This window comes from Anarrhichthys ocellatus, unplaced genomic scaffold, assembly GCF_004355925.1.
Source record: "Anarrhichthys ocellatus isolate YVR2014 unplaced genomic scaffold, GSC_Weel_1.0 scaffold95, whole genome shotgun sequence".
NCBI classification, from domain to species: Eukaryota; Metazoa; Chordata; class Actinopteri; order Perciformes; family Anarhichadidae; genus Anarrhichthys; species Anarrhichthys ocellatus.
In genome coordinates, this window is record NW_022280125.1 from 160,374 (window position 1) to 187,610 (window position 27,237).

At 45.1% G+C, this 27,237-nt stretch overlaps 1 protein-coding gene across 4 annotated transcripts in view; it reads left to right on the forward strand.

Annotated features, from left to right (window-relative positions):
- Nucleotides 1-27,237, forward strand: part of pip5kl1 (phosphatidylinositol-4-phosphate 5-kinase-like 1) — a 44,143-nt gene extending 16,906 nt beyond the window's left edge. For all 4 annotated transcript variants that reach the window (XM_031875773.1, XM_031875776.1, XM_031875777.1 and 1 more), the window contains 8 exons: nucleotides 12,854-12,904; nucleotides 13,010-13,164; nucleotides 13,517-13,641; nucleotides 19,592-19,626; nucleotides 19,723-19,778; nucleotides 19,892-20,004; nucleotides 20,297-20,459; nucleotides 25,539-27,237. In XM_031875773.1, the coding sequence (XP_031731633.1) occupies nucleotides 12,854-12,904; nucleotides 13,010-13,164; nucleotides 13,517-13,641; nucleotides 19,592-19,626; nucleotides 19,723-19,778; nucleotides 19,892-20,004; nucleotides 20,297-20,459; nucleotides 25,539-25,959 (1,119 nt within the window). In that variant the 3' untranslated portion in view covers nucleotides 25,960-27,237. The remainder of the gene's footprint in view (nucleotides 1-12,853; nucleotides 12,905-13,009; nucleotides 13,165-13,516; nucleotides 13,642-19,591; nucleotides 19,627-19,722; nucleotides 19,779-19,891; nucleotides 20,005-20,296; nucleotides 20,460-25,538) is intronic.

The window sequence follows — 27,237 nt, forward strand, 5'->3', positions numbered from 1 at the left end:
TTTTCTCCTGCTGTCTCTGCCGTGGACAGATGCCCCGCTGCAGTGGCTCGTTGGCAGCTCCAACTCCTTCGTCAGAGGCAGACCACTAAATCAGCTAAATGATTTAGCTGATTTAGTGGTCTGCCTCTGACGAAGAGACATTTTTGCCATTGTATTTAGCCTAAATACAATGACAAAAATGTCTCTTCCAGTTTATCTTCGGGATCCTGAAGAAGGTCTCCAGCACAACTCTGTCCCAGAGAGGAGGAAAACATCACCCGAAACACGGTTAAAACTTCATTGTCAAAAATCCTTGTCCATAAAATCCTCTGCACTGATTATTTGGGAAGCCATTTTCACGGTTGGAAACATAACACAAGAGACGAGAACAAGGAAGTTTTAGAGCAACGTTTTGCCCAACAGCTGGCAAAGATGAGAGTAGCACTCTGTAGTTCTTCCTCATACCAAGAACATCACCGGGATGAGGGAGAGCAACACATTTTGCAGGTGCGCCCTAGAGACACAGAGAACATCAGTAACAGGCGTTATATAACTGACTCGGATAGATGGAGATAAGGTTGAAAATCTGCAAATTTTCCTTTTTAATAGCTTAGCCTACTCCAATGAAAGAGAACAAAGCAAGATCAAATCAAATCATAGATGCACAAAAACAAACATTATGATCAGTTCATCTTGGCCTTCATAGCAACATAGATGACATTTGGTTTTTGATATGAGGAATACTCGAGATATTACAATAATACAAAAGCTAAAAATAACTTAATTTGAAAAGTACTTTTTAAAACAAAGTTACAAAGTGTTGCTGTGTGTTGTAACTTAAAATAAGACCCCCAGAGTCCAACCGAGCTGAGTGTTAATAATAATAATAATCTTTCTTTATATAGCACATATCGTATAGACGATGTAGCTTCAAGTGCTGTACATTTAAGAAATAAAAACAAAAAACCTTCCTTTTACAGAAGATGCTTTTTGCACATACATTTTAGGTGCAATTAATACATTTCAACAGATAAATAAAAACTGGAAAACATTTTACATTTAAAATGACAAATGCATTGACATAAAAGTGTTTAAATGCATAAAAGATAATTTGAAAGACAGATGTGGGACTCTGTGGACTGCACATAAAGTGCTGTTTAAAAAAGAATGGCTTGGCGAAATAGATATGTTTTTATATGATGCTTTAACAGAGGTTGCCTCTAATATTTTGGGGTAGGCTGTTTGGGAGCGTAAGTGAAATGATCTCTTTTGACGAATAAGAAACCAGCAGTGGAGGATCTAAAGGTTTGTTTAGAGCTTTGTACACAAATAAAAGGACTTTCAAATCAATTCTGGAGGCTATAGGCAGCCAGTGCAGCATAGCTAAGACTGAAGTGATGTGTTCTCTCTTTTTTGTTCTTGTTGGCAGTCTAGCAGCAGAGTTTTGGATAAGTTGCAGCCTCTCAATAGATTTTTTAGGAAGACCAGTAAAATGTGCATTGCAGTAGTCTAGTCTACTTGAGATGAAGGTGTGCAGTCATGTTTCTGTATCTTGCTGTGTCAATAAAGGCTGTACTTTCGCAATGTGTCTAAGATGGAAGAAGGCCAGTTTGGTCACTTTATTATTTTGGGGCACAAAAGTTAAGTCAGAGTCTAAGGGTACATCCCACAGTCTCTTAATGTCATCCCCGTTTCCCTCACTTGCGTCCTTTCCTTGCGTCTTAGTCCCTCCCACCAGGGATACATGGAGAGATGCAAGGAAACCATGCGAGGAGAGAGGAAGCATTTTTTAAGAGATATGAGACGTCCTTTCCTCAGTTGTGTCACGTGAAGCGATGTTTGTTTCTGATGACAGCGGCCACTGATCACAGCTGATCACAGCACAACTCCTGATCCGTCAGCAAGATAAGGCCGAATCAGCTGGTAGAAGTTTAAGTCAAAAGTATTTAATAATTAACAGAAGCTAAAACAGTTACAAACTGAATCACACTATGAATTACAAAACAAATGTATATATTTCATGAAATAGAGGCCCAATCCGCACCACACGACAGACTGGTGTATCTGCCCCATGGTCCGGAGGAGGTCTGATTATCTCTGGGGATTCACAGTTTCTTTGTCCCTCCAAAGTCTCTGAAATGTCTCATATTACACATTCCTTCGCCCATCGATCAGCTCAATGATTGGCAGAAATTCAATAAGTTCCTCCTTGGCCTTTGACCTGTTGTTCTGGTCAGACACCCTTCCTTGCAGCCAGCTTTCGTCCATCCCCCGCTCTTGGCACATACCTCACCCCCCTCTCACAAACACTCAATATATTCAATGACCACACTCCATGGTTTAAAACTTCCATAAGTAACTTCAATATAATATCCACCACTAGGGTGCTATTAAACATACTAGGAATGCTTTTAAACTTAAATTCCTCACATATTGCAGCATCAGTCATGGACAGAATGGGACCAACTTTGACAATGTTTCACAAGTGGAAATATGCAGTGTCAGTAATAATATTGATATTTTCTTCAAAGGAAAGACTAAAATGAAATTGTGGAACCAGCAAAGTTCAGAGTGAGATCACAGTTAGCATTTAAATTTTTTTTGGCATTTCAATAGTACGCAGGTGAATATATGAATGAAGAATATAATGGTGAACATCAATCAGTCAAACTTCATCTGTATTCCATCTTTTTTACAGGTTAGTGTAAAATAACGGTGCTTTACTGATGACTGACAAGCTGACATTAAGACAGACAAAATTAAATAATAAAACCAATTAAAGCTGCAAGCAGCATTGATTGGGCCCTCGCAACTTCACGCACGTCGAGGGTACTGAAAGGACTCTGGGTGACGCGGCCATGCATTTCTGTGACCATCACACTCTGCGTGCACGAGTTAGATATTTCCTGCGTCGACCAGCAGCGTAGCAAGATCATGTTGCCAGGTCTTAAGCCTGAAATGTTTTGAGTGTACCTCCGATACAATCATAGATGTAAGCCTTTAAAGTTCATTCAGAAAATCAATGTGTGTGAATGTGCTTCAGTGTTTGTAACATAACAGACTGTCAGTTTACTGGGATGGGGTTCAACTCCCTACAGTGTCCTGCTGATTGTATTTGGACTTACATGAAAGTTAACAAAACAGTAGTGCCATTTGCTATGTCAAGTTTGGGACAGTTTTGACAAAGTACAGTCGAGTTACAACAGCTTGATGGATGATGGTGAGCCATGTAAAATGGCTGCCACACCATATCCACGTCGTTCGATGAAACCTAAAGCTTTTAGTAACTTTTAATCACAAAGGTCTTTAGATTGTTCTGACTAAATTCTAAATTGATCTGATTAATTCCCTAGGAGGAGTTCGTAAAAGTACAGCACCTGGAAATTGCAAAAGAAACACGTTTAATTCATACAAAATTCAAAATGGTGGACTTCTGGTTGGGTTTAGAGCATGGATCCCTAAGGCGTTTTTTAAGTCTACATGTGATACATCTGCTTACCAAATTTTATACATCTAGGTGAAACGTACTGCGAGGGCTGCATCGTCGAAATATTGTAGGGGGCGCTATCGAGCCACTCTGAAGCATTAAACTCACATCAGATAACTACATTCAGATTGTAAATGTGTGTGACATGTTTGATTATGTTTTGAGCATTTTTAGCCCCTCAAAAACACCTTAATTTTTCATTGCGAAGAATGCGTCGCCACGGCATCGGCGTTTGACGAAACATCAAAAGCTTCATGAACTGGCATTATGAACTTCTTATATTTGTGTGGAACTAATTTGATGTTGATCTGATTTACCTACTAAGAGAAACAAGCCAAAGTATAATGACTAACTTCCTGTTACCTGTAGGTGGCGCTATGACTATGATTGAAAATTGGCCTGCAGATGTCTTCAGGCCTGGAGTCTAATCAAACGTGAAATCTGGTAAAGATCTGACGATGTGGAGTCGAGTTACATCAGTTTATTCATTCATGGCGAAGGATTGAAATTCGCCGAGCCGCCACGTTGCTGCCCTTCGACAACTTCTTACAATCTTCACAATGAAGCATTACCAAGGTCTTAAGGCTGTTCTGACAACATTGGAGAGGGATCTGATTAATCTGTGAGGAGCAGGATGTCAAAGTACAAAATGTACAACTTCCAGTTGCCACTAGGTGGCGCTATTACTATGATTCTAAATTGTCTTATAGATGTGTTCTGAGTCAAGATGTTATGACATATGAGAGATTTGGAGCAGATTCGACAATGTACGGCCGTTATAACAACTTCCTTTTTCATGGCGAATGGTGTTTTTTTGCCGCCACGCCACGGACACATAGTTCCATAACTTTTTGATCTTTGAGTAACTTTTCACTGCCAAGGTCTCAAGAGCATACTGACCAAATCTGAAGTCGATCGGGTTAAATCTCTGGGAGGAGTTCGTTAAAGTAGGGCTCCTTGAAAGGGTCCAGAAACGTCATAAAATTCAAAATGGCCGACTTCCTGTTTGGTTTAGTGAAAAATTCCAAGAGGATCTTTTGTACGTCCCATCACGTTCCACATACCTACCAAATTTCATACAGCTATGTTGCGGCTACTCAATAGGGGGCGCTATCGAGCCAATATTTCATACCGCGCAGCTGGACAAATTTCAAAAAATCCCCAGTATCCCAAGCACCTCCTTTTTGCAACGAAATGCGCGGAATGATAATAAACATTAGAATAACATTAGGTACTCTGCTCCGACTATGTCTGTGCTCGGGCCCTAATAAAATAGACAAGAGACAATAACAACCAAAACATGGTGTGTCTAAAGTAGTGCTGGGCACGTTAACACGTTATTATCGCGTTAACGCATTAATTAATTAACGCCGACAACTATTTTATCGCGCATTAACGCAGTTTTTTAAAATTATTATTTTGAAAGTCCGTTGCTCACTGGCAATGGTGGAGGGGGGCTTACTAGGTTGATGCAGCGTGTGGGAGAAGTATAGATGAACAAAAGCAAGACAAGCTAACAGATGCTACAGAGAAGTGGATACAAACTGCAGCTGATTAGTGTTGTGGAAGATGTTGGTCTGAGGAACGTTGTTAGGATCACAACGAATGATGGCACGTATGAGCCTCCCTCAAGATGCACCATCACAAGAAGAATGCACGAGTTGTATGAATGTATTTACAGCATTATATTGATGAACAGTAGAGCTGCATTCACATGCTCTGACTGTCATGAAAATAGAAGACAGACATTTTGATGAAACGTGCTGAAACATGTTATTCATGTTGCACAGCAGTGGAACGTTTCACATACAGTCACACACTGAGCACAAATAGTGCAAGAAATATGATCGCTGCTGCGAGACATCTGCCTTTTGAACACGTCCTCTGCATCGCGCACAGTCTCCAGCGTTCTGTCACAATATCTCTGCAGAACAGTGCATTTGACAATGTCCTGGCCAAATGCAGAAAAGTTGTGGGCCACTTTAAACAGTCCAGCAAGTGCTGCAGAATTAGAACAACACCATACTTGTTTAAAGTGTTTACAAACCAAATGTTATTGCACTTTTGTTCATATAGCAGTACTTTTAAAATAAAAGTGCGCAATACACTACTTTTGAATTATTTAATAATTGAATAATTATTGAATTTTGAGCATAAGAATGTGATTAATCGCGATTAATCGCAGAAAAAACATCCATCCATCCATCCATTTTCCACCGCTTATCCGGGGTCGGGTCGCGGTGGCAGCAGGTCAAGCAGGCCGACCCAGACCTCCCTCTCACCGGCAACATGTTCCAGCTCATTCTGGGGGATCCCGAGGCGTTCCCAGGCCAGCTGGGAGATGTAATCTCTCCAGCGTGTTCTGGGTCTTCCCCGGGGTCTCTTCCCAGTTGGACGTGCCTGGAAAACCTCCAGTGGGAGGCGTCCAGGAGGCATCCTAATTAGATGCCCGAACCACCTCAGCTGACTCCTTTCGACGCGAAGGAGTAGCGGCTCTACTCCAAGCTCCCTCCTGATGACCGAGCTCCTTACCCTATCTCTAAGGCTGAGCCCGGCCACCCTACGAAAGGAAACTCATTTCGGCCGCTTGTAGCCGCGACCTTGTCCTTTCGGTCATGACCCAGAGTTCGTGACCATAGGTGAGGGTAGGAACGTAGACCGAGTGGTAAATTGAGAGCTTTGCCTTCCGGCTCAGCTCCCTCTTCACCAAGACGGTCCGGTGCAGCGCCTGCTTTACTGCTGCATCCGCACCGATCTGCCTGTCGATCTCCCGCTCCATCTTACCCTCACTCGTGAACAAGACCCCGAGATACTTGAACTCCTTCGCTTGAGGTAGGCACTCCGTCCCCACCTGGAGGGAGCAATCCACCGGTTTCCGGCAGAGAACCATGGCCTCAGATTTGGAGGTGCTAACTCTCATCCCCGCCGCTTCACACTCGGCTGCAAACCGCCCCAGTGAATGCTGGAGGTCATGATCCGAGGAGGCTAACAGGACCACATCATCTGCAAATAGCAGAGAAGCGATCCCGAGACCCCCGAGACTGACGTTCTCCGCCCCCAGGCTGCGCCTAGATATCCTGTCCATGAAAATCACGAACAGGACCGGTGACAAAGGGCAGCCCTGGCGGAGGCCAACACCCACCGGGAACGTGTCTGACTTATTGCCGAGAATGCGGACACAGCTCCTACTGTAGTCGTACAGAGACCGGATCGCCCGTTGTAGCGGGTCCGGCACCCCATACTCCCGCAGCACCCCCCACAAGACCCCCCGAGGGACCCGGTCGAAAGCCTTCTCCAAGTCCACAAAGCACATGTAGACTGGTTGGGCAAACTCCCAGAACCCCTCCAGTAGTCTTGCGAGGGTAAAGAGCTGGTCCACTGTTCCACGGCCGGGACGGAATCCGCACTGCTCCTCTTGAATCTGAGGTTCGACAAGCGGTCGGAGCCTCCTTTCCAGCACCCTGGCATAAGCCTTCCCCGGGAGGCTGAGTAGTGCGATACCCCGGTAATTCGAGCACACTCTCCGGTCCCCCTTTTTGAAGATGGGAACCACCACCCCGGTCTGCCATTCCATGGGCACTGATCCCGAACCCCATGCGACATTGAAGAGGCGTGTCATCCAGGACAGCCCAACCATGTCCAGCGCCTTCAGCATCTCAGGGCGGATCTCATCCACCCCCGGTGCCTTGCCACCAAGGAGCTTTTTGACTACCTCAGCGACCTCTGCCAGGGATATGAGTGAGCCTCCTCCTGGGTCCTCAGGCGCTGCCTCCTCTGCAGAGGACATGTTGGTCGGGTTTAGGAGTTCCTCAAAGTGCTCTTTCCACCGCCCGACGATGTCCTCCGTCCGGGTTAGCAGTTCCCCCCCCCCCCCCCTGCTGAGAACAGCCTGGGGTAAGCCCTGCTTTCCCTTCCTGAGCCGTCGGATGGTTTGCCAGAACCTCCTTGAGGCCAACCGAAAGTCCTTCTCCATGGCCTCCCCGAACTCCTCCCATGCCCGAGTTTTAGCATTCGCGACCACCGCAGCTGCAGCCCTTCTGGCCTGCCGGTACCTGTCAGCTGCTTCAGGAGACCCCTGGGCCAACCAGGCCTTGAAGGTCTCCTTCTTCAGCTTGACGGCTTCCCTCACCTCCGGTGTCCACCACCGGGTTCTCGGGTTGCCGCCACGACAGGCACCGATGACCTTCCGGCCACAGCTCCTAGCGGCCGCATCCACAATAGAGGCTTTGAACATGGTCCACTCGGATTCCATGTCCCCAACCTCCCTCGGGATGTGTGAGAAGTTCTTCCGGAGGTGGGAGTTAAAGACCTCCCGGACAGGGTCCTCCGCCAGACGTTCCCAGTTCACCCTCACTACACGTTTGGGTTTGCCGGGTCTTTCCGACCGGTTCCCCTGCCATCTGATCCAACTCACCACCAGGTGGTGATCAGTTGACAGCTCTGCTCCTCTCTTCACCCGAGTGTCCAAGACATACGGCCGCAGATCAAATGATACGATTACAAAGTCGATCATTGATCTCCGGCCTAAGGTGTTCTGGTACCAGGTACACTTATGAGCCACCTTATGTTCGAACATAGTGTTTGTTATGGCCAAACCATGGCAAGCACAGAAGTCCAATAACGAAACACCATTCGGGTTCAGATCGGGCAAGCCGTTCCTCCCAATCACCCCCCGCCAGGTTTCTCCGTCATCGCCCACGTGAGTGTTGAAGTCCCCCAGGACAACTATGGAGTCGGTAGGCGGCGCCCTTTCCAGGACCCCTCCCACCGACTCCAAGAAGGCCGGATACTCTGAACTGCTGTTTGGTGCATAAGCACAAACCACAGTCAGAGCCTTGCTCCCCGCAACCCGTAGGCGCATGGAGGCGACCCTCTCGCTCTCCGGGGAGAACTCCAACACAGCGGCGCTCAGCCGGGGGCTCGTGAGTATCCCCACTCCCGCCCGGCGCCTCTCACCCTGGGCAACTCCGGAAAAGGACAAAGTCCAACCCCTCTCCAGGAGCTTGGTTCCAGAGCCAACGCTGTGTGTGGAGGTGAGTCCAACTATTTCTAGCTGGTATCGCTCCACCTCCTGCACCAGCTCCGGCTCTTTCCCCGCTAGCGAGGTGACGTTCCACGTCCCTAGAGCTAGTCTATGCCGCCGGCGATCGGCATGCCCGGGCCTCCCGCCCGACCCGCCGCCCGGTCTGCATAGCACCCGACCCCGATGCTTGTCCCTGCGGGTGGTGGGTCCACAGGGTGGCTGCTCCATGGTGTTTATTCGGGCTGAGCCCGACCGGGCCCCATGGGCAAAGGCCCGGCCACCAGATGCTCGCCTACGAGCTCCCCTCCTGGGTCTGGCTCCGGGAGGGTGCCCCGGTTTCCCTGGTCCGGGCGAGGTGGCTGTAGTCCGTGGGCTAACTATCATAGGGGTTGTTTTGAACCGCTCTTAGTCTGGGCTCTCCCCTGAAACCTGTTTGCCTTGGGAGACCCTACCAGGGGCTAATGCCCCGGACAACATAGCTCCCAGGATCACTGAGCCACTCAAACTCCTTCACCACGATAAGGTGGCGATTCACGGAGGAGCAGAAAAAACATGCGATTACATATTGTAATCGTTGCCCAGCACTAGTCTAAAGATCAGCACTTGCTCGGATCCTCTCCAGCCTTGTCAAAAAGCCAGAGGACCAGAAGGGCCATCCTGGTTCATTTATTGAAAGCATGTCAGACAACTCGGCTGGTGCAAAATAATAAAGTGATTTTATAATAATTATGTTATTATTATATTTTAAATAGGTGTTATGTGTCCTCTCCTTTAGGGCATAGTTAGTATCAAGAGTGAATCAATCAATTGTAACAGTTTTTAGATTTCTGTGGCCAGTTTTGTGACATCCAGGCAGCTGTGAAAATGTACAAATACCACAGCTGAAAGGCATCCTAAACAAAGCCTTAACCCAGAGAGTGTTATGCAGTGTCCACCATGCTGCTGCTGAATGAACGGTCACAGGGCAGTCCAACATCTGTGGACTGCCCTGTGTGGTGCTGCTTCACCCTAATCCCAGTCAAACACACTGCTGACTCAGCTGGCGGATGTATGACTGTCCTGTACGTTGTGTTGTATCTGCAGAGCCCCCAAAAAACACAACACACACCTTCTACCTAGAACATACTGTGGCTTGAGATGTATGCTTTACCCGTTAATTAAAGGAAAACATATCATTGATCAAATGCTTTAGCCATCAATTTACACTCATTGCCTGATAATAATAATAATAATAATTAGATATTTCCTTTCAAACCGTTTATTCAGTATTTTATCCCAGCTCTCAAGGATCCTGCTGCTGAGAAGCACACATTTCATGTATGAATAATGAAGTTAAGAGCCCTATTTTATATTATTTCTTCACCACTTCCTTTACCTCACTTGCTTTCCTCTTCTTTCCTTGTTAAATGCACACCAGACAAGATGTTCCTTAGAGAGGTTTATTGACAGTAGTCAAACAAGCAAGTGTGTGGTTCTGAAAGATATACATGAAATAATAAAAACCTTTGTATAAAGTAACAGGTTGTTGTACCATACATGTCAGCATAGATGTATAGTAGATGCCTAATATGAACAAATACAAACCAGAAATAAGAGAGTAACTAAGCATCATTTCTGAAACCTTTGTACAAACATTGCTTTGCTAGTAAGAAACATGCAATGATAAGGCATCGTGCTGAATAAGCTGTACATTGTATCTCCTACGGTCGCCACTTGGCAAACAACGAACGAGCGGCTAAATATATCAGACTAGATTGCAGACTAGATACAGCCAACAAGCACCAGAAGAACAAGCCGCTCCACCGCAGAAAAAATCATAAATGCCCCTTACTTTGAGAATCATGAAGACAAAAGAATAATATTCCGGTTCCCGCTAAAAACACTGTTGCTACATATATCCTGTGTGTTTTTGAACTGTTTCCTGAAGGAAAGGGGGGTCAGACAAGCATGGGGGACCAGGGGGGAAGGGATTTCACTTTCGGCGTATCTGTTTTTACGCTCGGCGTGGCACGGCGCATTTTGATTTTTACTGGCTAACGATTCTGTCCAGCTTACGCCTACTGTCTTCTTGAGACTCTGACGCGTCGAAGGAGGCAGTGTTGCCAACTCCTCAGTAAGGAAAGTAGCTATTGGCTGTCCTAAAAGTCGCTAGAAGTCGCTAAATGACGTCATAGTCTAATTTGCATAATTGTAATGGATGCTGTAGGAGAGAGGCGTGAACAGCGGCGGCTTTGCGCATTTCATTTGCAGTCTGGACGCGGAGAGTGTGGGTCTCCTCTTTCTGCAGCTGGGACTGCTGTGCGAGGGGCTACTGTGAGACTGACCACCTTTGAGTGCTTTGGGACGGCGGAGGGGCTTTTCGGCAGCACCCGCTGCTCGTTGAGGACAGTAACTGCAGAACGATTCGTGCTTTCACGTCAGTCTCTAAAACACCAGAAAAAGTCGCTAGATTTGTCGCTAATAGCTTTTGATAAAAAAAAGTCGCCAAGGGAAGTTGGAAAGTCGCCAGATTTAGCGAGAAAGTCGTTAAGTTGGCAACACTGGAAGGAGGTGTCATTGACTGAAATTGACCAATCATAGGCTGAGAAAGCCTCACATACACACAGGAAAACAGCAGTCAGACGAGGATGGATCCATGGTTCACAGGCTCAGAGAGGATTTAGGCTCTCAAAATGATGCCAAACTGCTGTATTTGGATAGATTGAATACTATTAGTGATAAAACAAGTGAAATATATAGTTATATAAAAGTACAATGGAACAGCTGGAACCATGAATATGTATTAACACAAGAGGAACAAAAGAGACATGAGCTTGACAGTAAAAGGAAAGATGCCCACTGATTTAGCTGATTCAGGTTGAATCATGAAAGAATTTTCAGTAACAATGAGGGTTTGGTATTTAGCGTTGATAGGTCATCTTTTCCTTATTTCTCTTCCAAATATTTATCCCACAGCTGGGTCATCTACTTCATGTCTACCTTTCCAGCTGTCTCTCAAGCAATACAGCAAGCTGTTCCATTTATATCATCACAACACAAGTCATCTTCCTGTCCACCAGGTCAGCCGTCATCCTATTGCTGTCTGCCATGCCCTATTTACCTAATGTGTGATTCGTTGATGCTGCAGTTCCTTCAGCTGGTATACTGAAGCCAATCCTTTCTTCAAAAGACTTGTTACCATCCAGTTCTCCTTCGGCACCACCAGAGGACCATCCACAAAGGCTATGTGTTCAGCCCAGAATATAAGTAGAATGGACATTGAACTGTCGTCTGTGGTCATTTGACTATTACAAAAGAAAATGGCGATAGTTGCTAGTTGTTACGGTGACATCAGTGGGCCATAAAGTGTTTTTGCAACTAGCAGAGAAGAGAACCTACACAGCTCCGTAGACGGACGGCTGGCTAGTTAGCTACGTAATGTTGGCTTGTCTGGCTCCAAAGCGTCAGGAAGTGAGGCGGAGGGATCGTTGGACCTAGCAGTCCACTGTTAGGCTGATTTTCTTTAACCAGTGTAGCATGGTGGATTTAGCAAGCTAGCTAACTCGTGGTTGGAAGACTATAAAAGCACTATACAAGTACAGACCATTTAGTCAGCTGCACTGTGACAAGAGTGACTGAGATTCATGTTTCTGCGGGGGTTGCAAGTGTCTTGTTTTGCCTGTTGTGCAATCCAACATTTCCTAACTACGTGTTAGTGCATGGGTGGAGAAATAGAGAATTTCCATGAGCTGCCAGTGGAAGAAGTGAGGAAGCACAGGCATCTGTACAACTACTCAATGAAAAATCATAGAAATAGCCAGATGGCCTAAAATTTCTGGAGGGAAATTTCACTTATATCAGTGGAATGGGGCTAGTTTATTTAGTGTCTGTACGGACCACCTCCTCCCCTTTCTTTTCTATTGCGGCGGGATTAATAAACACAGCAGCTCCTTGTCTTGGGTTGCCATTTTGTAAACAATGAAATTCTTCTATTCTTTTATGAAACCATGCTGTAGACGTGAGTTCTTTAGTCAATTAGTCTCAACCCACGCACATAATAACCAGGCGCTTGCATGTGATAAGTCGAGCAACAGCTTCTGCTGGGGCACGGCAACATCACTTGGACAAACCACATGCAGACCTGCGGTACAACATTATAGTCTAACCGGTAGAAATAATAATGGCTTAATAATTGTTTAAGTTTGTTTATGATTCTGATTACATTTGCCAACAATTATTCATGGTTGCTTGTTGTAGCATAGCTTTCTGAATTAGATTTTTTTTATCAGTATCCATGATATATATTTATAGATATTATTGTTAAGCTTAGTTAATACATAATTAGGCCTTTCTCAATGACATCTTTCCTCTTGTTCCCACCTTAGAATGAACTGTCAGATGATGATTACAGATTAGAGACCACTTGGATTCATAAGGTAGGTGGATGTGTCTCAGTAACTAACAGAACTCAACTTTGTTATTGTGTGGAATGCTTCCACCTGCATATTTAGTTGTTTGTGTGTGTATGTGTGTGTCTGTAGGACTTTACAATGAAGACATTTGCAGGCCCGGTATTTGCCAGCCTGCGTGGCTCTTTAGGAATGACTGAGCAGGAATATCAGCAGTCGCTCTGCTCTGAAAACTGCTACCTCCAGTTCATCAGCAACTCCAAGAGCAAGGCAGACTTCTTCCTGACGTGAGTCATCACAGACCTATTTACCTAGCCTCCAACCCTGAATGTATCTCTAACCATAACTCTAAACCTGACACCTTGCACAGGAATAACTCAATTTACACATGCTCAATGACAGAGGTGTACTTTGGTGTGCAACAGCTGCTTCTATTATCTCACAGTTTAAGAAAGCAAGTTGTTGCAACTCATAGCTGAATGACCAATGTAATGAATACCTCCAATATTTTGTTTGGAATTGGTTAAGCTAAGATAAAATATAGAATCAAAATAACAACACTTTATTTAAGGGTCCGAGTGTGGCTTCTTGTTACTGAGAGGATAGAAATCTATTTCCTCTGTGCTTTTGGACTTCTAGAAATGATAAGCGCTTCTTCTTGAAGACCCAGAACAAAAGGGAAATCAAATTCTTTCTGGCCAACCTGAAGATCTACATGGAACATCTGAAGAAGTTCCCCCATTCATTGCTGGTCAAGTTCCTAGGTACACACACCACACACAGACACACACACCAATAATAAACTGTATTTGGCCCAGATATCTAACTAAAGCAGAGCACTAGGAATTACTAACTGAAATGGCAGTTCAGTGCTAAACGTGCATGAACGTTTTAAAGTTTAGCAACCAGTAGTAGGTGGTAGCAGCCGCTGAAAGGGAGGTCACAGGACCTTACACGCAGGGGCTCTAACATGGAGCCCACAGCCTTGTTCTGGTTTTAGCAGAGGTGACAGCTGATCCAAAAAAAAAAAACAAGTCAAGTAGCAAATGCACTCTTAAAAAGTCTAGAATGTGATGGCTAACATTGTGCGCTTGGTTAAAAATGTATGGATCAAAACAACCTCTATGATCTAGAAGTGTAGTATAACATGTGGCTTAAAACTGGATAAAAATGTCGATTTGTGATAGTGATACTGACAAGCACACAACGCCAACGCCTGTCAAGAATAGCTACAGTTAAAATGATTTCTTAAAATAAATGATTCCATCGCAACCCACCCTCTTCTGGTTCAAATCTCTTGATTATTACTCATTTGTACTGTGAAAATAAGACACCAAAAATGTAACGGGCCACATCTTTCAAAAACCAAAAACACAAGATGGACTTGAAGCCCCACTTTTTTTCCATTACTCTTTAGCAAATCAACTTCAATACATTTTTAAATGGATCCACCCAAATCAGTCAGATAACACATGGTTATACAGAGAACAAACAGTTTGTAAAGGCATTCGATTTCAGATTTACCATTTCTCCAGCCTATCAAACGCCATCCTTGTTTCAAAACATAGTAGAAACTCTGAAAGCCTGTTGAAAATTTAACAAAGTCCCAAACACTACTTTTGCACCATCTAATATTACTCCTAGCTGGAACAATCCTGATTTTCTGAGCAACAAGATACTACAAAATTTCCACACATGGACTGATAAAGGCTTCACACATCTGAAACACCGCCAATCGTAGTTTAAACACAACCTTGTTTGTATCAGAATCTACACCACCATTGAAATATAGAGACATACATATACAATTATAATACATATTATTATTGATTCTTATCCTGTCTTTTGAATTATATATTTATCTATATCAGAGGTCTTCAACAGGGGGTCTGCGAAGGTACTGCAGGGGGGTCGTAACATTTTTGGTTGATTAGACACATTTTCTTTTTTTCACAAATTTAAATGTCTTTAAATACACTAACATGAATCCAATATATTGTAACGAATGGATAAATGGAGGCAGAATATGTTATATTTCAGTCAGAAACGCACACATTCAGCAACACACAGGAGCTCTCTCAAGCTGGGCACCGGTTCACTGTCGGCGCAAGACTAGCCTGGACCTGTCCCTCCAAGCCTCCTGCACACAAAGAAGAGAACCCGCCCCCATCACTGCTGTGCCAATCACGAGGCCGCATGTTACATGCTGGCTCTGTCAGGTTCCCCGTGATTGACTGAGAGCCTATTCAGTCCCCAGCTGACTAAGATCCCAGACACAAGGACGCACGCTGCAATATTATTTGAAAAGAAGATACTTCAACAACGAATCCTTGTGCAATCATTTTTGCAAGATATTCCTGGCTAAAACACTGCAGCTCCTATCCACAACAGCCAACTACTGAGACCAGTATATTATTGTGTCAAGTGCATGGACATTGTTATGAGCGAAAATGGATCGTTTTGTAACTCGACCAAAAAACATGAATCTTTCCATTATTTTAATTGTTCAGTTTTGTATGCAAGATAACAGGTATGTTTATGCATAGCAGTGGCACTAATAGGCCATTACTCATTTTTCGTTTCAAATACCCTTGGACTGATTCCACGTTGCCGACCCTGCCTGTTTTGGACTACCCCGCCTTGCCTCTGCCCCGGTAACTCACTCAGCCTTCTGTCCCCGACCACGAGATGCTGCCGCTGTTTCCCTGTGATTTTCTACCTGTTGTGTCCAGAGGAAAATAAAGTGTTCATTAAAACTATCCCTGGTGTTTGTCGTACTGCTCCTGGGTCCTTACTATACCCGTTACAGTACGATTTGGCCATAACATGGACCCAGCATACGACACCACATCACAGGCCCGGTTCGTGTTGATCGAAGAGGCGATACAGCGACACAAGACCCTGTTGGTCACCAACACCGCCGAGGTTCACCACACTCTGGCGAATCAGAACCAGATCCTGACCACCTTGATTGACCAGGTACAGCCACAACTCAGACCAACGCGGCGTGGTCGCCGTCACCTGCTTCGGTCCACTCTGGGGCCAAACCAGCACGTTCAACACCGGTCTCGGACCCCCGGGTAGGGGAGCCGGAACGTTACGCTGGGGATCCTGAGGATTGCAACGCATTCCTGACGAACTGTTCCATCCTGTTCGCGTTGCAACACCAGACCTTCACTTCAGAGGATGCCAGAGTGGCGTTCACCATCAACCACCTGATGGGGAGAGCTCGCCTGTGGGGAACGGCGGAATGGGATCATCATACTCTGCCTGTGCTTCCTTCCAGTCCTCCGACGAACTACGCAAGTTTTTCGGGGTGGTGTCCAGGGGACCGGATGTCACCGAAGGGCTAATGTGGCTTCAGCAGGGTCACCAACCTGTCGCGGACTATGCCTTTGATTTCCGGACCAAGGCACGATTAAGTTCATGGAACATGGCCGCCCAGTGTGACGCATATTTGCTCGGTCTAGCAGATTAAGTCAAAGACGAACTAATCTCATTCGAGCTACCCACATCCCTGGACGGGCTTATCGAGAACCACCAGATTGGATCGTCGCATCCAGGCCAGGCGGCGCCGGGAACAGCCAAGCCAGGGGCCACCTTCTCCCCTTCCTCGTTCAACAGCCCCTGAGTATAAGCCGACCCATCTGCCCGTTAAGAGCCCGGGCTCACCAGTAAACAAGGAAGTACTGGTGAGCCGAGCAGTTTCCCGACCCTCCGTCTGCCAACGACCACTATTTCACGCCAAGCTACTGCTACCCGGGGGCTCCCATACTATTTCCACCTTCCTGGATTCAGGAGCAGACGCGTCATTTATGGACGAGGAACTTGCGGCACAGTTGGGGATCGACCGGATACCTCTTCCCCAGTCTGTTCCAGCCAGCGCCCTTGACGGTCATCTTCTGAGGACGGTGACACACCAAACTGTTCCAGTCCACATGCTGCTGTCCGGCAACCACCACGAGACCATCAGTTTCCACATTCTGCAAACCCCTTGTATCCCCCTCATTCTGGGATACCCCTGGCTGCATCGACACAATCCTCACATCGACTGGACTACGGGGGCTTTTCGGCGTTGGAGCCAGTCCTGTCATTTAGTCTGCCTGAAACAAGCCGCCGCACCACGGGGTGCCTCGCTCATCAGTTCCATGCCTGAACTTACGGGGATTCCCGCTGAATACTTGAAATTTAAGGAGGTTTTCAACAAGTCCAAGGCCATGTCTCTGCCTCCCCACTGTCCTTAAGATTGTGCCATCAACCTCCATCCTGGTACATTCCCACCTAAGGGGCGCCTCTATTCCCTGTCTGCTCCTGAAAGAGAGGTGATGGACAATTACATTAACGACTCCCTGGCCGCCGGTCTCATCCGCCCCTCGTCGCATCCCGCAGGGGCTGGATTTTTCTTTGTGGAGAAGAAGGACAAGACCCTCAGACCCTGCATCGACTACCGGGGCTTAAATGAGATCACGGTCAAAAACCGGTACTCCTTGCCACTCATCGCGACAGCCTTTGAGTTACTTCAAGGAGCCACCATCTTCTCCAAGCTCGACCTCCGCAATGCCTATCACCTGGTCCGGATCAGAGCGGGGGATGAGTGGAAGACGGCATTCAACACACCTAAAGGACATTACGAGTACCTTGTGATGCCCTTCGGCTTAACCAACGCCCCCGCCATCTTCCAGGCCCTGGTGAATGACGTACTCTGGGACATGTTGGACCGGTTTGTATTCGTCTACCTCGATGACATCCTGATCTCCTCCAAGAACTAAGGATCACGTGCACCACGTCCAGTCCGTGCTTCAACGCCTACTGGAGAACTCCCTTTTTGTGAAGGCGGAGAAGTGCGATTTTCACGTTCCCACGGTTTCATTCCTGGGATATATCGTTTCCCAGGGCAGCATCAATATGGACCCCGCAAAGGTTGCTGCCATCACTACCTGGTCTGTCCCAAACTCCCGCAAGCAGCTTCAATGTTTCCTGGGGTTCGCCAACTTCTATAGGTTCATCAGGAATTACAGCTCTGTCACTTTCCCACTCACTGCCCTCACATCCTCCAAGATTCCCTTCCTTTGGACTTCTGCAGCTGAAGTCCAGGTTCACCTCCGCACCCATCCTCCGACTCCCGGATCCTGACAGACAATTTGTGGTGGAGGTAGATGCCTCCGACATAGGGGTTGGGGGTGTCTTGTCCAAACGCTCTGCCGCTGACCAGAAGCTCTATCCCTGCGCCTTTTTCTCTCGTCGGCTTTCCCCCGCCGAGAGAAACTATGACATTGGCAACCGGGAACTACTAGCAGTGAAGCTGGCCCTGGAGGAGTGGCGCCACTGGCTGGAGGGGACCAATCTCCCATTCCTGGTTTGGACCGACCATAAGAACCTTGAGTACATACGCATGCACGAGACTCAATTCTCGACAGGCCAGGTGGTCTCTATTTTTCACACGGTTCCACTTCACTCTCTCCTATCGGCCCCGGGTCCCGTAATGTCAAACCAAGCCTGACACCCTTTCCCGTCAGTTCCAGGGGAGGAGGAACCTACCTCTGGCTCCTCTTCCATCCTTCCTGCCTCCTGCCAAGTCCCTGTCCTCGACTGGGAGATTGAGGAATCAGTGAAGGTCGCGACTAGGGGTCAAGCCGGTCCCAGCGCGTGTCCCCCTAATCGCCTGTTTGTCCTTCAGGGTCTTCGGTCCGAGATCTTCCAGTGGGCCCACTCCTCAAGACTTACCTGCCACCCGGGGATCCAGAGGACCCAGGACGTTCTGCGGCAGTGCTTCTGGTGGGTCTTGCTCAACGAGGACACCAGGGAATTCATCAATGCCTGCCCAGTTTGCAATCAATACAAGCCTTCTCACCGCCTGGTGAGAAGGCTCTGACCAGCCGGCCTCTTGCAGACTCATCCCAGTGCCTCATTGTCCGTGGTCCCACATCTCCCTGGACTTTGTCACTGGGCTACCACCATCTGAGGGCCACGCGTTGGAGAAGGAAGTTTCCTGCCCTTCAGTCCAGACCTTCATCCACCGCTGCCGCCAGACCTGGGCAAGGGCCCGAGCAACCCTGCTCCGGTCTGCTGAGTGCTACACTACAGCAGCTAACAGACACCGCACTCCAGCCCCCATCTACCAGGTGGGTCAGAGGGTGTGGTTGTCGACCCGGGATCTACCCTTGCGGGTAGAGTCCAAGAAAGTCGGCCCAAGATTCAGCGGGCCTTTTCGAGATCGAGAGGATTATCAACCCGGCGGCAGTGAGGCTCAAGCTCCGCAAATCCATGCGCATCCACTCCATGTTCCATGTATCCTGTCACAGCTCTGCCACTTCTATCCTGTCACTCTATCTCTCACTCACCTAGTCAGCTCATTCAGTGCACCTGCTAGTCACACGCACCTCATCAGCTCATCACTCTCACTTGCTCACTGTGCTGCACCCACTATTTAGACCCCAGTCTCACACACACTCACTGCCAGATCGTTCTCCGCTTCTATGCAAGACCTTCCAGCAAATACCCTTGGACTGATTCCCCGTTGCCGACCCTGCCTGTTTTGGACTGCCCCGCCTTGCCTCTGCCCCTGCTCCTGGGTCCTTACTATACCCGTTACAATAATGAATACTAATGTTACTCTGTGTCTGCTGGATGTATAATGATAACAAATGTTATAATTTAACAATATTTCAGATAATATATTGCATTGGACTGAGTTATTTCTCACTTTTTTTTAAGGTGTTCACAGGATCAAAATCACACGCAGACGTAAGGTACAGATCAAAATGTGTTACTGTTCTAGCATTAAAATATATGGATGTTACAAAGTGTAATAAAGCATATTTCCTTTTTTCACATGTCCTTTGCAGAAATACTTCATTGTTATGCAAAGTGTGTTCTATCCTGATGATCGAATCAATTCCAGGTAAGCTTGATCTGCTTGCCCCCAGAAAAAAAAGCATAGTATTACTGTGTTAACAGCACAGCAACAGACAGTGCAGCCTCCTTGTGTTATTTGATGTCGGTTTTGTGTTGCAGGTACGACATTAAGGGCTGTGAGGTGAGTCGGCGGACAGAGCCAGCACCAGAGGGAAGCCAGATTATTGTGGTTCTCAAAGACCTCAACTTTGAAGGCCAGTACGTCATCTTGGGTAAGGAAAAGCAATGGGATGTTTGTGTGCTGGGAGTCATAAGAAGCTGTGTAGTAGTACGGGAAGCATAACTGAATCCCCTTCATGTCAATCACTATATCGTTTCCAACAAGAAAATGCATCTATCTTAGATGAACTGTGGGAAAACATCTAATTCAAATTTAAAAAAACAATGGTATGTGTAAATGCCAGTGGTAATATCCATATATTAAACATGCTGCATACGTTTGCTGTGTGTTTCTGTGTAGCCATGTTTGAGTTGTAGTGTTATGTGGTGTGTTTATGTGTGCAGACCAGCAGCGTCCCTGGCTTTTGAGGCAGGTAGAGATCGACGCGCACTTCCTCTGGAGGCTCAATGTGTTGGACTACAGTCTCCTCCTGGCCCATCAGCCCTTACACCACGATGAATGCCACCAGAGCCTCTCCTTTGCTACTCTCATCATGAGAACCAAAATGTCAGTGTCTTTAAGTCGTTTATTTGACATTTCATGACTGGGTTTCCCAACATTTTGTCACCCTGCTTTTGTGGTTTTGTGGTCCATTCTGGAGGGACTAACATTACAGGCGGGATTTGGCAAATGAAATGTTTCCTGTTTTCCTCAGTAATTTAACTCATTGTTCTGGGTGGTATTTTAACCATGTTAAAATTACAGGATGTGGTCTATAATAGACATGTACTGTAAATTCAGCAGGACAAAGACAAAAGCTTCCCCAGGGCGGCATCGAAGGGAAGGCTTTGCGGCAAAGATGTGAGGCAAAGATACTGAGTGAGGTGAATTGGTCTGAGCTGTGGGCCATATAAAAGGGTAGTGAAAGAAGACTGTTTTGTTAGACTAACTGTGCTGTGAAAGAGAAACTGCAACTTAACATTGCTATGTACTTTTGTAGTTTTTTTTTTTTTTTTTTTTGTAATTCTGTGGTTTAACAGTGGCATGAAACCATACTTGCTGTAAATGGTAAACAGAGATTAACCTGTGACAGCAGTATAGATAAAAGGTTATTTCCATGAGCGGCTCTCCCAAAGCCATATCCAGGTTTTTGATTTCAATACATTCTTGCTATTGGAAATTAACTTATGTAGTTTTAGCATTGCCTGCACTTCAATGCCCTATTGCTTCCTTGTCAAAGATGGATCGCCTCAGCATCAGATGTAACACTCACCAGTCCATCGTCAACATAAAATTTACTTTGGATGAAGTGTTTTGCTTCAAATTGAACCTGACCTTCAACGACTAGATGTTTAAGATCAAAATTGGCACAGCCGGGTGAGGAGCCTGCCCCAAACAGATAGTTTGATCCCATTCTCCTACCATTAAAAACCTCAGGTAGTCTTGGTCTTCAGGTCTTACATGAAACTGATTGAACATTCACTCCACATCACACACTATAGCAATCAGGCACTTGTGAAACCTACAAAGAACTCCCACCAAGGTGTTTGTGAGCTTTGGCCCAGTAAGAAAGTGGTCATTCAATGATGTGTCTTAGAACCTTGCTGAACAATCGAAGACGACACAAATCTTCCTAGGCTTTGGAAGGTGGTTTACCCTGGATGGGGAATATACCAGACTGGTTGATTGTTGAATTATTTTTATGGGACCCTCTGCATCACCACGAGCAATGATGTCTTTCATTAAGTTCACGTAGCCTGAGCAGTATTTCTGGTCTTGTTTGAAAAGTAAGGGCATTTCATAATGACCATCATGTTTTCTGTTTGATTCAATCTCTCAGATTAGTCAAGAAGTGGAGATCTTCCGGAGAGATAGTTGCCTCTTCTTCAACTCTTTTACTGAAATCAGATAGTAGCACCTTCATGGCATCATCTTGACTGATCATTTCTTTCATCCGAGTCTTGCAAACATAGTGAACTTCACCTTTGAGCTTGACTGTGGGTTTGGGTTCAGGCATCACTTGCATTACAATGATGCGGTGACTTACTTCTATTGCATCACGGTAGTGCTCGCCTGGATTACCATAACTCACTATGCTCCAACCTAGATCGGTTTTCTGCGCAAAGGGTTGGTTTTCCACCCCACATACAACTTCTCTAGGCTTTAGCGCTTGAGGGCAATTGTACCTGATCAGCAGACCAACTTCACATTTCTTTGGCGGGACAATCTGTTCTGCAAGATGCTCCAGAGCGATGAATTCACAAATGTAAGTTGTCGGCACTGTGATCTTCTTAGAGAAGAATAGCCCTCTTATTTGTTGGCCTTTGAGTCTTTTACACAGTACAATTGTCTTTTTCAATGACAATGTAGATTGTTTCAGCTTCACTTGTTCTGTGTTCGTATCTAGAACGTTTTCAAGAATGATTGAAGAGTCACTTTGTGAATCTTCCTTGCTTGAATCACTTAACGTTGACACATCATTGATAACGTCTTGTAGTTGTGTTTTCTGTGGCTTTCTTTCCTTGCTATAACTTATTTATTGAGATTGTTCTCTCTATGGTTTTTGTTTCGAGTGATCTTCGTGTAGGCATGTGGGATGATCTTTTGAGCAGGTGTCACACACCATCCAGCTACTGCAGCTCTTGGATTGATGGCCAAGTCTCAAACAGCCGAAGCACAGTGTCTGACTCTGAATGAACTTGATTCGGCCTTTCAATGTCAACACACATGTGACCATGCTTCTTTCACTTGTGTCGGTTGGGAAGATCTTTGCAACTACAGTTTGGTTCTTGGAAACTACTATGATTTGATTCTTGATCTTTGCTTTTTCAGGTTTACTTTGCCGTAATGCACGGTAAGATGTTATAGGGTTGCACCATTGCTTCCATTGCACCATAGCTTCCATTGTTAGGAATGTCACAAAATAATTAAAGCTTGGGAACCTTCTGTGTTCCAGCTGGTATTGTGTAGCCATTCGGACCCATCTGGTTAACCAATCGGGTAGTTTGGCAGGAAGTTTTTGATTCTCAATTCCATCATTAGGAACCTTTAGACTCTCATTGTGAGCAAATCAGATTCACAACTATGTAAAAAGTCCACACATTTTCTTAACTCAGCACTCTCCCTAGAGGCTATTTTTGGCCTGGCATGTCATTTTCAAAAATCTCACCAATCTGGCCATTGTCTCGGAAGGCTTTGGTAATTACAATTTCCGATGTGAGGGTCCTGGGACAGAGGATGTCGCATGTGTACAGATTCTAAAGCCCTCTGAGGCAGATTTGTGATTTTGGGCTATACAAAATTCATTGAATTGAATTAAAAAGGCTCGCCATATCGTTCATTGAGCAGATCCCATACTGCATGATATGAATCTTCTCAATCAATCAGAAAATTACCTTCTAAGGCCTCTTTAGTTACTCCTCTAACATGTTTCTGAAGGAAGATTTTCTTTGCAGTTATAATACTTTTCATCTCAATTACTTTCTGAAAGGGCAACTTCCAATGATTTAATTTGAGTGTATCCCCACTAAAGATTGTATGCTCTGGAATGGCTAGACTATTTGCTAATATAGCCTCAGCCAGGACAAGCTCTCCCATTTCGTTTTGAAGCGCACTTCTTGGAGCCATATCTCTTAGTGGTTGTGGGTGCTGATACGCAGGGTTACCCTGATTAATTGCGTGTTCAACTGTAGGCAGTTTAGATTTATGTAGTGTAAGTCCTTGGTCTGGATAGAACTCATTTTTATCATAGACTTGAAGCCTTGCTCTGGCTGCCCTCAGCCTTTTTAACTTCTCCAAACCCTCAAGCTCTTTTTTCAAGTCTTCTGCAGACGATTTTCTCACAGCATTCTCTTCTTGCGGTTTCTTTAAGAGAGCAGCCTCTAGTCTTTCCTTTTCTATCCTATGTTCAGTCACTTTCCTTGCTCCTTGAAGATGGCGACTTCATGCAGCTGCTTTTTGGTCTGCAACTATCAGCTTGTCCTCAACTTCAAGTCTTTGCAGTTTCTGTTTGTGGCACTCTTGCTCAGCCATAATCTTCAATACATCTTGCGTGGCTGCATACTCGGCAGAAGCTTCTTGTCTTTTATTTGAGGATACATTAGAGCAATGGAATTAGCCTTAGAACACTTAGTCTGGAAATGAAACACTGGAAATCGTAGATGCAAATACAGAGCTTACATCCGGCCAAATCAGTTCCTCCTCTGTTCCTTGAATTTGAGACTGAGCGTTCTGTGCAACAATCTTGGGGCACATTTCGTGAGCTGGGCTGTCAAACCTTCGGTATTCATCAGACAATATTCAGTTCAGATAATTCCCTTGGCTTTGAATAGTGCTGATATGTTGTTGTCGGATGTTTCTGGGATCCTGTTTTGTTACAGATTTTTTTGCCACCTTAGTTAAAACTTTCCAGCGTTCATAAATACTGTTAAAGCAAAGTAGTAGCACTTTAGAGATGGGGCTGCTGTGCTCCGCACCGAAAGGAACCAGCTAAAGTGGTTCAGGCATCTGATCAGGATCCTCCTGGGTGAGTCCCTTTTTAGAGGTATTGCAGGTATGGCCAACTGGTAAGAGGCCACGGGGTTAACCCAGAACACGCTGTAGGGATTATATAGCTCATCTGGCCTGGGGACGGCAAGGGGTTTCCCAGGAAGAGCTGGAAAATGTTGCTGGGGAGTGGGACGTCTGGAATACCTTGCTTAGCCTGCTGTCTCGAAAACCCTAAGAGGGAGAGAATGGATGGATAGTCATACAGCCAAAATAATTCATGGTCTGTTTTCGTTCTTTTGTGTATGAAGCTAAACATTTCTTAATTTGAAAATGTGTGCCTTTGCTTTGGAAATCATACTACATCTTAATTGTTGTAATTTGATTTGCCCAATCACATCAGATTAAGTACATCCTAGTTACTTTTTCCTCCTCCTGACATTAGGGCATCTGCCTCTCGATACACATGTCTAGATTCCTTTACAACAAATATGTTGTTGGGGATTCGACCCCTGAGAGACTGGTGTAAAGGTGATTATTGACCACTATAGGGTTCCGGTCAGAGAACACGCAGACATCTGTTTGGTCCATACGTTTCTGTATTCAGTCTGGCATACAGTTTTATAGTTTGGTGACAGATTTACAGATGTTGAATGAGTTTGAACAATGTTGACCGAGTTTCTGAAATAAACACAGAAAACGAATTACAGAACCGAAGTATTAGCAATTGTAAACTCTTAACTAAAGCAAACACACATACATTTACAGGAATACAGGATCGCTAGCCAGGTTAGCCACTTAGCTCAACTTTGGGCTATTATTATGACAAACACTTACTGACAGTAAATGCACTTAAGAACATTAAGTACAACTACAAACTGAACAGTTACGCCACATAGGTTCAGAGTTACAGTTCTATGACTTACATCGTCAATGACTCGATCTGATTCAACCATTGGTCCTACGTAGGATCTACGGTTTGCACAACCGGAAGCGGAAGCAGTTCGCAACGTCAAATACAGTTTCACAATAAAAGCGCATAAACTTTATCGTCTCTGACCATGAATAATTCACAACATATGTAATGTGAATGAGGCTACATGGAGTAATTGCTGTCACTCACACCTTTTTTTTATCTCCCCTGTAACTTTCTCATTTTAGATCTGTGAATCCAGGCTCCCCCCCTATCCACGCAGGCATAGCTCCTGTCCCTGGGGCAATTCTAGAAGATGACTCCACCTTAAATTTGGAGCAATTAGAAGCAAGACTTGCATCAGGTGTTGGCACTATTCAAACATGCCCAGAGCATTCAGGGCCAGGCAGTGACGAAGCTGATCTTCCAGACTTCAGGGCCCAAAACCGACGTTTACTGCCAAACCTAAAGAATCCTCTGCACGTCATTGATGGGCCTGAGCAGCGCTACTTCATCGGCATCATTGACATTTTCACAGTTTACAGTTGTAAGAAGAGGCTGGAGCATTTGTGGAAGAGGCTGAGACATCCAGGCCGGTCCTTCTCTACCGTCAGTCCACAAACGTACTGCTTCAGACTATGTCACTGGGTACAGGACCATACCAAGTAGACCTTGGGTGAATGGTGAAGACTTTCTGCCAACTCTCACTAAATCTTTCCACACGCTCAAAACACATTTCTTTCAGCCTGGTCTCCTAAAAACTACGTTCTCATACAACAAAATGCATTGTCATTTACATTTTGAGGGAAACAGATGGGTCCAAAAACACGGGACTTTCACCCAGTAGACCGCTGCCGTTGTCCCATGCAAAATGAAAAGTTAGCATTGACTTATTTTAATGTTATGTTTAACGTTACGCATGTAACGTTTGTTGTTCATAACATTGTTTATGTAAGTTACATAACAAACAATTCTTTTTTTTTTTTTTACTTTTCTTTTACTAAAACTAAGTTTTGTTGTTTTTTCACAGCGTTAACCAATATGTTTAGTTGTATGGGAACATCATTTTTAAGAGACCATGGTTTATGGCACCTACACTTTATTTTGTACAGAAATGATGATCACACAATACATTAAGAAAACGATTCCATGGTGCAACAGACATATACTAAATAGCTCCTTTTGTAAAATGGCTAAATATACGAGACAAACTGGAAATGTGTTTAAAGTGGCTTCCCATCAGTCACTTTGTTGCTGCTATGTCGGCTAACTTTAGCTGACGCGCACCTTGGGCTTAATGCACAACCCAACGATATCCAGTCTTTACATTTGCTGTTTGCCTTTACATTATTTCTTCCAACTCAACTTTTGCAACCAAGTATGCTATGCTACCTGCTGACACCATAGCAAAGGTCAAAAACTGTGTGCCTCCCCAGGCTGCATTCCTTTGCTGTATAAATGCAGTCCCATTATAAGTACTTGCCACCCAGTGCGCAAAAAATGTATTACAACTAATTAAACACGAAGGAAAATAAGTAAATAAATTACCATGTTAAAACCCAATTTGTGTCCAACTGTCAATGAAGGCCAGTCAATTTTATTTATAGAGCCCAAACATCACAAATTTGCCTCAGATGGCTTTACAATCTGTACAACATAAGACATCGCTGTCATTTCAAACCCCCGATTCAGATAAGTAAAAATATCTGATACAATAGATGTCAGACCAGACCAACATAACAGTATTGCAACAAGCCATACCACAAAAAATACATAGAATGTAAACATATATAAAAAGATGTGTAATCTCGCTCCTTAACTTCTAAAGTACCGATAGCAGAACCGTTAATTACAGACTTCATCAATATTCAGGATTTTCAAAGTTCAAAGTTTGCTTTATTGTCAATTCCACAATGTACTGAACATACAGGGGAGTTGAAAAGACAT